Raw genomic sequence first — 12,602 nt, 5'->3', positions numbered from 1 at the left:
TCTTTTTCTTTGTTAAAATCGTCTTCCGATTGTTTTGATCAGGTTTCCTCATTTTGGGACTTGAACACCAAATGTGTCCGGTTCCTTTCAAAGTGTCTTGATTCTTTGATATGGCATTACAGAGGTAAAGTTTGCAGTAAACGAGTGAACGAAGTTAAAAGGCAGTGGAGAAGCAGGGGTTATGGAGTTGAAGCACCCCCCAGGGACACCAGTGGACATGCATGTCCAAATATTTGGAAAAACAAACATAGTTTTCAATAATGCTGCATATGTTTGGTAAGTAAGAGTCTTTTGGCTACGTCTTTCTTCAGGGGTTGCCATAGCGATCAAACTCACATGAAATATTTTGGCAATTGTTTTACACCGGTTGCCCTTCCTGATGCAACCTGGTTTCAAACCTGCAACCTTAGGATTGCAAGACCATGGCACAGACCACCGAGCTACCACAGCCTGGAAAAAGCAGCATGCATCCTACACATATTTAATTTTTATATTTAAGACATGTTTTTGATTATTGACTGAGAAACAAACGCATGCTTTGTTTGATGCTTGAACATTTTTGTTGAAAATGTTTTTCTTTCTGCTGCAGATACCACAGCCCTTAACTCTGCAACCTGTGGCATTAATATGTTAAATGGAATATATTTCATTTGGTTGGTGCGTGTGTGGTGGTGGGTGGAGGGGGGGGGGGGGGGCACCTAAAAGTTAAAACAAGACATAATAAATCAAGACCTGACAAAGAGTGAGCAGAACCCAGGAGTAAATGGACCAAACCAAACGCCTCACATTTCCTTCAATAAATCTTAAATCCTCCAAAATGCTGAACATTTAATGTTTAATCAAACCTGGGCAACATTTTGTAAAAAAAAAAAAATGGAGACAATTATCTTTTTTTTTTATTTTACTGAACTATTGAACAAACAAAGGAACACAAGAACAAAAGAACAAATGACAATCTCAAATTACAATGATACATATAAGCATGCAAAAATATCTTATGTCATACCTAAGGTCCACAACAAGTTAACATGTTAACCATCATAAATTTTAATTTAGGTAACATTATTATCAGATAATTTGCAAATAAACTAATGCAAATAAAAACAAACACACAGAACTATTTTTCTAATATTCTACATAATTACTAAAATAATTTGTAAGAGGGCTGTATTATCTGAGCAGGTGACCGGAGAGTTTTTCAACTTGTGTTTTTTTAGCACAGTCTAATGAAAGTTTTAACATCTGGAGTTCTTGTATGAATACAGACCATAAAGGTGTAGAGTTGCCATATCTGCATTTATGTATATAGAACTTTAAGATTATGATAATGTGACAAAGTGTTCATCTTTTTTATTTTTCAGATACGTATCCATATAAGATATTCTGAGGGGAGAAGGAGTCTTCATGGATTTTATGGTCAGAAAACCGTGAAGGATTTTCCAAAACGTGTTCACAGAATGACAGAAATAAAACAGATGTTCTGTTTTTTCACTTTCGTTACATATACATCACATTTAAATTTAAATCTATTTCTGATCAACTGAGACAATGAGTCTGATCCTGTGATCCAGACCCTCCCGGGTCAGTGGTCCTGGTTCTCTGCCGGTGGCTTTGATCTAAGTGTCAATATTTACAGGTTGATGTAATAAAGAAGCTGAAACTGCTTTATTCAAATCGCTGCCATCCTGTGGGCCTCAGCGCAATATGGCCGCGCGCAGCCAATCAGAGCCAAGCCCGCACAGATCAAAGAGGAGGCGAGCGAACCGCCTCCGCTCCTCTGATGGAGCCTCATATATATTCTGGAGCCGCTGGTTCCAGGTGGGGGGCAAAACAGAGGAATAAAGAGTCACCAGGAGCTGCAGGAGGCTCAACTTTGTGAAGAACATCTGGAGCCGTTTGACGCCATGGCGACAGACGCTGCTGAGAGTCCCAGCAAGGCGGCGCAGTACCGGGTGGACCACCTCCTCAGCGCCGTGCAGAGCGAGCTGCAGGCGGGCAGCGAGAAGGGCGACCCCACGGAGCGCGAGCTCAAGGTGTCCCTGGATGAGCGCGAGCTGTGGCAGAAATTCAAGGAGCTCATAAACGAGATGATCGTTACAAAAAACGGCAGGTGAGCAAACTGTGGAACATGTCAAGTCAGGTGCTGAGGTTGTGGAGTTATTTGGATTTGTTTTTAAGTGTGTTTTCCTTGTAAAGGCGCATGTTTCCGGTTCTGAAAGTAAACGTGTCCGGACTGGACCCGAACGCCATGTACTCGTTTCTGCTGGACTTTTTGTCGGCGGACAACCACAGGTGGAAGTATGTGAACGGGGAGTGGGTGCCCGGAGGCAAACCTGAACCCCAGACCCCCAGCTGCGTGTACATCCACCCGGACTCCCCGAACTTCGGGGCCCACTGGATGAAGGCTCCGGTCTCCTTCAGTAAAGTCAAGCTGACGAACAAACTCAACGGCGGAGGTCAGGTAAAAGATGGAGGCCGGGCTTCCACAGTGACACACAACTCCCAACACAACTAACTGTTTTTTTATTTTTTTTCTCTCCATTTTCTAAAGATTATGTTAAATTCGTTGCACAAATACGAGCCCCGCATCCATATCGTGCGGGTTGGAGGCCCGCGGAGGATGATCACTAGCCACTCGTTTCCGGAGACGCAGTTTATTGCAGTTACAGCTTACCAAAATGAAGAGGTCAGTGATGCAGCTTGCTCACATCCGATTCTGCGTTTTCAGATAATAAAAACAGCATTTAATGTCACTAACGTGATGGAAAAGAACTGGAACAAAGTCTTCTCTGCGTGCGTAAAATACGCGCATAATTTACGCACAGACGCATCTTATTTTCTTTATCATTGTTTCAGATTACGGCTCTGAAAATAAAGTACAACCCATTTGCCAAGGCCTTTTTAGATGCTAAGGAGAGGTAAGCATTCATTAAAAAAATATTTATGTAAAAATAAAGTGTCCAGTTGGATTTAAACTGGTTTTATTTTGTAGGAATGATAACAAAGACATGCGGGAAGATGCCAGTGAAAATCACCAGTCTGGTTACTCTCAGTGTGAGTTTAAATTTGAATTTGTGCAGCGTGCTCTCAGACTGCCATGTGCTTGTCTCATGTTGTCTCCTGTCCTCTTTGGAGCCAGTGGGCAGCTGGTTCATCCCAGGAACCGGACCCCTCTGCCCCCCTGCCAGCTCTCACAGCCAGTTTGGGAGTCCCATCTCCCTCTCGCCGACCCACAGCTGTGAGCGCTACACTTCTCTGAGGAGCCACCGCTCAACCCCGTACAGCAGCCCTTACAGCCATCGGACCAACTCGCCCAGTAAGTGTTCTCTTCCATCTCAGACTTACTCCACTCCCTCCCCCTCCTGCCTGTTAACAAGAAACTTAAACAAATGTTGCTGAGCGGGAAATGTTTTACATTCCTGCTGCTTTTGTGTGAGTGGAGCCACAGAGCAGTAAAAAACTTGGGCTTCAGATGAGGATCGTCCAAGATTTAGCTCTAACCGTCTATCGGCTGTTGAATCTTTGAAAAGAAAACGATTTAATCTCTAGGATTATCTGATATTCTGTTCGGGTTGCAGCTGGTTACTCCGACAACTCCTCAACTTGTCTGTCGATGCTCACCAGCCACGAGAACTGGTCCGGTCTTCAGGTGCCGACACACTCCAGCATGATGCCCGCTGGCCACAACTCTCACAGCTCTGCTGCCAACTCCAGGTTTGACTCTTGATCAGCTTTCAGACTCACAGGAAGAGAGTCGAGACATTTGAGAAGGACAAAGTGACAAAATAAGAGAAGAAACTCCTGGGAGAACGTTAATGTTGAAATACCTTTGTCGCAGTTTTATTTAATTGTTAATGACAATTTTATTGTCATCTAGAGAAACGGTTGATTGGTTGGAAGAAGCTGAAACCTAGCTGAAAAGGTTTCATTGCTAAACTGTTAATGTGAGTTGAGTTTGAACAGCTGACATTTGCAGAAAGCAAGAAAATAAAAGATGAAAGCAGCAGGACAGCAGCAGAAGTGAGCAGAATAAGCCAAAACAGGCAGAGGGAGGATGAATAGATTACAAAAATAATTTGAAATTAGCAAAAAGAGGCTGAGAGGAGCCTAAAAAAGATGAAATGATTTGAAAGAATCACAAAAGGTCAAAATTAGGGGGAAATCTTTTCTGAATAAAGTTTAAAATAGCAGAAAAATAAACCTAAAAAGTAGCTGAAATGCATTAAAAGCCTTTAAAGAAGCTAAAAAAAATCTCAAATTAGTGCAAAGAAGCAAAATAAAAGCTTAAATAAAAGGTTTAAACAGCACAAAGAGTTTAAAGGATGTGCAGAGAGTTCCGTTCATTTACAATGAGACAAACGTGGCCAAAAAAAGCTCAATGTTTCAAAAAGTACAAATTACACAAATATCATATACCATACCATAATAAATAAAAGTGATGATGATGATGATATCAAAAGTCCAAGCAGGAACGAGCTGAGCGTTTTGATGTATGAACTATTGAAACAGCAGAAAAAGTGCTGAACTTTTTCTTTCGGCTGCTCCCTTCTTCAGGGAGTCGACACAGTGAACTAAGTCGCACAAAGACTTGACCAATTTTCTTTTTTACACTGGACGTCCTTCCTGACGCAACCACAGACCACCGAGCTACCACAGCCTCTGTGTGGAGCAGAGAGCTGCCACAGGGCGCCCGGGGAGCAGATGGTGGGGTTTGAGGGCCTTGCTCAAGGGCCCAGAGTGGGGCAAATGAGGGTGGAGGCAGGTGTGGGTTTTTCAACTTTCCCACCCACATTTTAATGTTGTCTGTACGGGGAGTAGAACCAGCGACCTTCTAATCACATACACCTTTTCTAACCTCTGTGCCACCGTTCCATAGAACAAGTTCTGAAAAACACAGAACCAGAAACATTCACACGATTTGATGTTAAACAGAAACAATCTAACGGATCAACAGATGCTCAAACTGACAAAACCAGCAACATGTTCTGAACCAATAATTAATAATTAATTATTATTAATAAACACTGTGAATGGAGTGAACTGTTGGTGCATCACTCTTTATCTTAATATTACTAAAAATGCTTTAAAAAAGTTAAATTTACTTGACAATAAGATTTTATTGCCACGTTTTAGTATGGAATATTAAACATTTAGGATTAAAGCTAAAAGATTCACTAAAGAGCAGTTACATAGATATAACACAATAAATCAAATGTCTTTAAATGTTTGAATATTTTTGAGGAAGAAAAGTTTGAGTTTCTGCTTCTTTTTAAGCCATTGTGACAAAATGTCGTTAAAATGTGGCTTTTTGTCTCCAGAACATTTAAAGTTTGAAGGGATTAACTCTTAATTCCCAAACATCTGATCCACTCTCTGCGTTTAGTAATAAGTCGGATGAATCAAAGAAATAAATCCACTTTATATATTTGAATTTGTTGTTCCTTGAACTCCCGACAGATGAGTTTTGTGTGTCTCTGTGCAGTCAGTACACCAGCCTGTGGTCTGTGAGTAACCCGGCCCTCACCCCGGTGTCTCAAGGTGGGGGGGTCAACAGCTGCCTGGGCTCCCAGTTCTTCCGAGGCTCCTCGGGTCACTATCCCGGCCTGACCCACTCCGTGGCGGCGCCCCCCTCTGGATCTCCCATGTACGGTGGCAGCTCGGCCACGGAGGCGCAGGATGCTGCGGCTCAGTATGACGGCCGGCTGCCTTCGGCCTGGACTCCTGTTACACCCCCGTCCCTTTGATGGACGGGTCTCTGGAAGCTGAGACGGACATCTTAGGAGCAGGACATCTGATCCGACGGGAGGCAGCAGGATCCAAATGATTCATTGATTAAAACCTCTTTTTTTAATTTAATCCTGGATGTTTCCATTCTAAGACGTTTGGGTGATGATGAGAAACCTTTAATGTGCTTATATTAAGCAACTGATCAAATAAGTGTCCATGTAAAGGAGATTTTAAAGCTGGATATGATGTAAATGTTAAAGCCAAAGAAGCGTACCGAATGTAAAAAGTGTTTTGTGCTAATCGAGATATTTGACTAATCTTCTGCAGTGCAGACGACGTTTGACTCTAAATAACCGTTTTTATAGCCTCCCATTATTGCCCTTCATATCCTGCTCCGTTGACGTTTTACTGACGGCAGGTCATCCTCTTGGCCTTTATGCTGATTGTTTTATTGAGTTGTTACAAGTTTGCTTTTAGTGTTTTAAGATGAACTGAATTTAATGTGGATTCATTAAAGCGGCTCGTCTGATCTGCAAACCTTGTTACCTCAAAAACACGAGGGATGCAGCAGCTCTGCCTCTCATACGTTTTATTCTTTTCATTTTGTTTCTTTTTTTACGCTCATTGTGCAGATGATGTTTTGATGAAGATGTGGCTTTTGTTTTTTTTGTAACTTTCATAATTAAAAAAACCTTTTCCTCAACTTTTTTGTGCTATTTTTAACCATTGTTTCTGTATCTTTGACTTTTTTTCCCACAAGTTGATGGTTTGTCGTGTGGTTTTGTTGAACTACAACAGTATTTCAGCAGAAGTGCTCTGAAGATGTCACCCTGCAGCTAAAATGACTCACAGGCCCTGCAGCTAGTTCATAAACATTAGCTCGGGGTCAAAGGTCAGCCTCGTAAACCTGGGACTTCCCCAGGAGTCCATTCATCTGGGGGTGCATCCTCTGGTTTAGAAGGGGCTTTTGTTCAAATAAATCTTTGAGCGTTTTATCTTCACTCGGTGACAAAGGAAAAAAGATAACGTTTTGGCTCATACGTGTCAGCAGAGATGTTAGCAAAATATCATGAAACGGTGGACAGATTTTGATGACATTCAGGAAGTAATCATTGAATAAACATTTACAACTGATAAACTTTGAGGCAACCCACGTTAGCATGGTGCCACAGCCAACATTAGGGAGCATAAAAATAGCTATACACACTGAGCTAAAATTTAGTGGTACGAGTAGTCATCCCTGACTCATACTCTGAACTCATAAGATCTTTACCTAAAATTATTGTTTTAATAGTTGGTGTCAATCCAATTTGTCTGTTAGCAAAATATCTCATGAAACTGGACTGATTTGAATGAAAATATCAGAAATTATTAACTGGATCTACAACTGTCTACATTTTGGAGTAATCCATTTTTAAAGATGGCCGCCACAGCTGATCAACATTAGCCAAACAAAAATAGCTGTAACTCAAGTCAGCTTTGCAGATACTGAGCTAAAATTTGGTGTGGTAGTAGCTGAGTCATCAACACGGAACATTGTGGTTGTGATCGTAAACTATGCATTGCTTCAAGAAATGCTTTAAGTTCTATTCTGTCCCCTTTCGTAACATATATTGTGTTACTGATGTCTAAAAGTGTGAATGTTAAAGAAACTGTGGCACGAATGCAGCAAGTGTGAAACGGGAGCTTTATGTTTGAAGTGCATGAAGGCCAAGAGGCACAAGAGTCCGTTCAGCGCCGGGGATCAAGGTCAGCGCAGAAGGACATCACTCCATCCTCCCACACGTGCGAGCCGAACAGAACCTTCATCCCATCTGCAAAACTAAACACGACTCCTCGGTGTGTCTCCATGTCCAGGATCTCAGTCAGTCCAGTGAATTAAATCAGCACGTTTCAGATTAAAACCTGACGTTGTTCATTTTAAAGAATAATATTAGGAGGTAGTTTGTCGTGAATATGGAAAAGGAAATATCATCATCATCATGAAACTGGGGGAGAAAAGACCCTCTCCTTGATGTAAGAGCCAATTTTATGCCTCGTGTCTTTTTCTTCTTCTTTCAAAGCAAGAAATGAAATGGGAGCATTTATCAAACAGAATCTATTAAAGCCAGTAAGGCAGGGTATTTCTCTAAGCCTAATAATCCCATTATGATCCCAATGAAAAAAAAAAAGCTCAGTCAAAGCAGGGAGCATTGACGCAAGCATGGCTTGACGTCAGCGGCTGCAGAGGAAGAGGGAGGGGGGGAGTTGGGAGTGGAGTGTGTGTGTGTGGGGGGGGGGGGGGGGGGGGGGGAGACACACCAGCGTCAGAAACACGACTGCAGCTGCATTTTGTTGCAGTGGAGCTGGGCTCTTCAGCTGTTTGTAAAAATTAAAAATATTTAAGATTCAAGCATGCGAAAATGCGTCGAAACCATAAATAGGAAAAAAAAATTCTGAGCCTGGGGGGGGGCTCATAAATTAACCAACATATGAAGAGAGGCGCTCAGTTGAGGTCATGTGTCGCTCGTGTCAGGATAAAATGTGCAAAACTCAGCAAGTCTGCGCAGCTTCTTCTCCATCTGTGGTGCAGTTTGTAAAAGAGCCGAACTGATGGCGTCATTCCCTCCTTTGTAGTACGCACGAGACACCGCTCGCGCATGTATTGAAAGCTTATCCCCCCCAGTAAAGTTGCGGCTGCTGCGCAAACCTGTTCGTCCAGGACTCACCACACAATGCCTGTTTGTCCTGCTCGGCTCGGCTCGGCTCTAAACTGTCGGTGCAGGAAGCGTCGCGCACAAACCGAGGAGAGACGCGCGCGCTCCACTTTCAGCGCGGACTGACTCCGGTTTCACACCGGGGGAGGCATCTTGCTATAAGAAGTAGTGCTGGGGGAGCTGCAACTTTGCGCGGAGCTCAAAGGTTGCCAGAGCGCGTTTCCTCAAGTGGACGGAGTCGGTCCAGAGTTCCGGCTGTGCGTCATTCCTGATTAGACTCGGAGTCTGACGTCGCTGCATTCAAGTAAGAAAAAAAAAAAAAAAAGGCAGTGTGATTTTAAAAGAGGTGATTTGTTTTAAATGCCACCTTCGTGACGGAAATGACTATTTGTGTCTTTTAGATCAACTTGGATCAACTCGGCGCGTAATTTCCATCAGATCGAGTTCAAGCACGTGACTTTCCCACCTGGCAAGAAGGATAACAAACCGGATCTGGAGCCTCATCTGTTGTGGATCCTGCGGGATCCAGGAGCTGGTCGCGCTCCGTGCGCCTCCGCACCGCCGCGCGGTAACTTTGCGCGCGCTGCAAAGAGCGCAGATACGAGATCTGAATGAATGCGACTGAGGTGTATTCCCACTTCTCCTCTCGCCTCCCCCGGACTGTTGAATGTGTTTTATATCCCGCCGGCTGAAGAAGTCGTCCTCAGCAGATCTGTGGGTTCGGCGGTGGATCCGTCCGACACCAGAACAGGGAGCAAATGTCGAAGAAACGGAAAAGTCCTGACGAGCGGGAGCCTCTTCTGACAGGATGCAGCGTGCAAGGTAAGGATCCGGGGGTCAGGAACAGCTGAAAGTCTCTGGGCGCGCGTGCATGTGCGCGATTGGTTAACAGAGCAGATTTCACTCAGGTGGAAAGATCCGGGTCATCTCCACAAAACAAACCAAGCATTTCTGCAACACTTTGCAATAAGAAACACGTGCGTCTCCATGGTTACTAAGAAGTGAAGCAATGATGATGATGCCTGTCTAAATGGGGGGGATGTATTAAATCTCTATTTTAAAATGTTTTTGTTGTGCGTAAATAAGTAAAAAATGGATTTAATGTTTGTTTATGTCTCGTCAGGAAATACTGATGAAGTTGCTTGTTTGAAACGATGATTTCTGTAGGCAGCAAATGCAGTTAATGAGGAACTGCTGATCAACTGTCCCTGCTCAGAAATGATGAACTGATGAGGAACTCATCCGTTTATTTACTCCGTTTCCTACACAGCACAAACAAACAGCGAGCTGTCTGTAAAATGAAGCTGAATTTAAAACAAAACGACCTGTGAATTTATCTTCAAGTGTTTCTAATCAGAATGTAATATACTGAACTATTCTTCCCCTTGCTTCCGGTATTTATATTCCTAGAAATTAAATTTGTGCTGCTGAAGATTACTTCATAATCTCTTCTCCGTCCCGATGGAATCACATGAGACAAACTGTTGGGAGGAACATACAGAATGAATCCAGGATAGCGTGCAGCCAAAGTGAAATAAGGACTTTTCTGGTCAAAACCACGACTCTTGAGGAAGCACGAGTTAATACTAAGGCTGCACGATATTATCGGCATGGTGTCGGTATCGGCCGATATTAGCAATAAAATTAAATATTGGACATTGCACTGTTTTTTTGACAACACTATGACACAATGACAAGGATGCCTGAAGCGCCAGCACAACGTTATGACATCATGCGCGCCGTTGAGTTTATTTGTGAAAATGTACAAATTTGCACTGTTCGATTGTTGTCATCGTGTTAGAGAGAGTAAATATTATGATTCCTTAGATAGAGAACTTTACTAATTGGCTTTTATGTGTGTGACTGTTCCTGTAAAGTGCCCTGAGACAACTTTGTTGTGATTTGGCGCTATATAAATAAACTGAATTGAATAAATTTCGATTCAGTTCAATTCAGAAATACTTTATTAATCCCAAAGGGAAATTAAGTGTTGTCATAGCTCATCATCCTGGTTTCATTCAAAAGTTGAGATGCTGATGGGCAGGAAGCATCTCCTGCAGTGAAGCCGAAGAATCTGGTCACAGATACCGATCCATCCACCCGGATCCAGTTTGCTATCAGATCCGGCGGGCCTCTCGGGCCTCCTGGGCAGTAGGACTGCCTGAAAGCCGGGCAGAACTCCTCCCTAAGCGACGGTCACTCCTCCCAGCAGTCTGCAGAGCTCCTCATCACCACGGACAGACAGCTGAAGGTGCTAGGGATGATCCCAGTCCTCCCATTGTCACGAGCTGAGTTTCTCACCAGCTCCAGAATATCGGCGATCGGGTACTCAAGCACCACCACCAGGTTGACGGGAATTCGTCCACGGCACCCCCTTTTCAACTCATTTGGGATTTTGGGGCTAGTTGAAGTATTTGCGCTTTTGAGATGTTAATCAGCAGTTCTTGGTTAAAACAAAAACCCACCATGTTGCCATGGTTACACATTATAACAAATGCCCAAAAGTGAAAAGGCTTTGGTAAAAATCCTTCCAGCTGCACAGCATCTGATACCAGAGGAAATAATCATCTGAAAAAAGCGTTTTACATCCAGAATAAAGAGGAATTAAAGTTTTCAAAAGCAATAACTCAGAATGAAAGTAACAGAGCTACTCCAACATGCTCATAAATGATAACAGCTGTTTAATGCTCAAGAAAATTATTCTGTGTAACTTGATTTTTGCAGTTTGGGTTATTACTATTATTATTTTGTATTTTTCCACTATAGATTAAGGACATTTATATTTTGAGTTTTGTCCCAAGTCTGCAGAATCTGAGCAGCGGGACATGCTCAAGAAACAAATTATACTGCTAAAATGTTGACCACTGCAGACTGTGTGTTAGCTTTCGCTATTTTACATCAAAATTGGTAATTAAAACTCAAGCTTATTTCACTTTTGATGAAGTTTTTGCTTTTTTATTCCCTAAAAAATTAAGTAACACAAAGAACTTTGTTTTATTTTATCATAAACAAGACAAATTTAGTCTAAATCCCCAAAAATACAGAATCCTAAATTTAAATGCTAACTTTTCGTTAATCTCCCTCCTCCACCACCACAAAAAAAGTCTGTGTTTCTTGTACAGTTTTTTTCTCTTTTCTAAAAGTTCACATTCAGAAAAGTCAGTTTGTATCTGGTCTGTGTATTTGAGTTATTTAGACTAAAATAATAATAATTAATGCACACGTGATTAAAAAAAAGAAGCAAGAATTACAATTTTTGGTTCCTCTTCAAAAAGATACATCACTTTAGCAAACAAGAAACTTGTGTCCTTTAACACAACTTTAGTGTAAAATAACAACTTTGAACCCAAATCATAGTCTTTCCTAATCCTAACCAAATAATTTCAGGGCCTAATCCACGAGCAACACACATGAACTGTAACAAACTGTTTGCTGCAGGTCCATGTGAGATTAATCACCATGTGGCATATGGAAGTTTTAATCCAGCCTGATGATCATAGAGATTTAGCTTAAAAATATAAATATGCTTTAAAAGGGGGAACAAATTGTGTCTCGTGTCATTTACATCAGACACCTCTGACCCTGAATACTTCCAGTGGCGCAGCAGGAAATGGATTTTTTTTTCTTCCTGCATCCAGAAAACACGGTTTAATCTGCTTCAATTCAAAATTCATACATTCCTGCTTTTCAAGTTGCAGATTCAGGATGTCTGTTATCTGCCGTATTTGAAGGCAAACACACGCCAAGAGTTCAAGATCAGAAACAGCATCACCTTAAAGCAGGGAGTGAGGCCTGAAGCGTACAACAGAAGTGGCTTGGATCAGGACAATACCTTCAACAGTCTGAGATTCTTACCCTCCAGGAATACTTTACAAATATTCAGCGAGTTCTGCTTTCATCCACTTCAAATGTAGAAGCAGAACACACGAAAACACGTGAATAATTAGTTTTGTTGACGTCAGTGGACATTTTTACTTCTGTTGAGCTAAAATTGAATGACTTTGATGTTTGCAGATGACATTGTGGTCTGTGGTGAGAACAGGGAACAGGTGGAAGAGAATTTGGAGAGGTGGAGGTATTCACTTGAAAAAAGAGGAATGAAAGTCAGTCGTCGTAAGACAGAGTACGTGTGTGAATGAGAGGGAGGCCGGTGGAACAGTGAGGCTACAAGGAGCAGAG

At 42.3% G+C, this 12,602-nt stretch overlaps 2 protein-coding genes across 4 annotated transcripts in view; both read left to right on the top strand.

Annotated features, from left to right (window-relative positions):
* The first annotated feature begins 1,904 nt into the window (after window positions 1-1,904).
* On the top strand, window positions 1,905-5,744 carry tbxtb (T-box transcription factor Tb). 3 transcript variants are annotated; one of them, XM_037678490.1, is made up of 8 exons: window positions 1,905-2,110; window positions 2,197-2,461; window positions 2,552-2,686; window positions 2,857-2,918; window positions 2,993-3,054; window positions 3,140-3,316; window positions 3,579-3,714; window positions 5,483-5,744. In XM_037678490.1, exons 1-8 carry the CDS (start codon window positions 1,905-1,907, stop codon window positions 5,742-5,744), a joined length of 1,305 nt encoding a protein of 434 aa, XP_037534418.1. The 3 variants fall into 3 exon arrangements, with proteins under 3 accessions (XP_037534418.1, XP_037534425.1, XP_037534432.1); XM_037678497.1 differs by having other exon boundaries at window positions 2,993-3,058; window positions 3,147-3,316; XM_037678504.1 differs by lacking the exon at window positions 3,140-3,316.
* A 3,301-nt stretch (window positions 5,745-9,045) lies between these two features.
* Window positions 9,046-12,602, top strand: part of pde10a (phosphodiesterase 10A) — a 94,265-nt gene continuing 90,708 nt past the window's right edge. The window contains 2 exon segments of the mRNA XM_037678433.1: window positions 9,046-9,125; window positions 9,127-9,245. Of these exon segments, the coding sequence (XP_037534361.1) occupies window positions 9,091-9,125; window positions 9,127-9,245 (154 nt within the window). The 5' untranslated portion in view covers window positions 9,046-9,090.

This window comes from Nematolebias whitei, chromosome 1, assembly GCF_014905685.2.
Source record: "Nematolebias whitei isolate Nwh7 chromosome 1, NemWhi1, whole genome shotgun sequence".
Lineage (NCBI taxonomy): Eukaryota > Metazoa > Chordata > Actinopteri > Cyprinodontiformes > Rivulidae > Nematolebias > Nematolebias whitei.
Note: the sequence above shows the minus strand (reverse complement) of the source record. Positions and strands in the feature narration are given on the sequence as shown.

Bases quoted from the DNA above. Each gene is read 5' to 3' on its own strand.
- tbxtb (XM_037678490.1), top strand. From the start codon at position 1,905: ATGGCGACAGACGCTGCTGAGAGTCCCAGCAAGGCGGCGCAGTACCGG. The intron at 2,919-2,992 runs GTAAGCATTCAT...TTTATTTTGTAG, and splicing joins TTTTTAGATGCTAAGGAGAG to GAATGATAACAAAGACATGC. The intron at 3,317-3,578 runs GTAAGTGTTCTC...TTCGGGTTGCAG, and splicing joins CCATCGGACCAACTCGCCCA to CTGGTTACTCCGACAACTCC.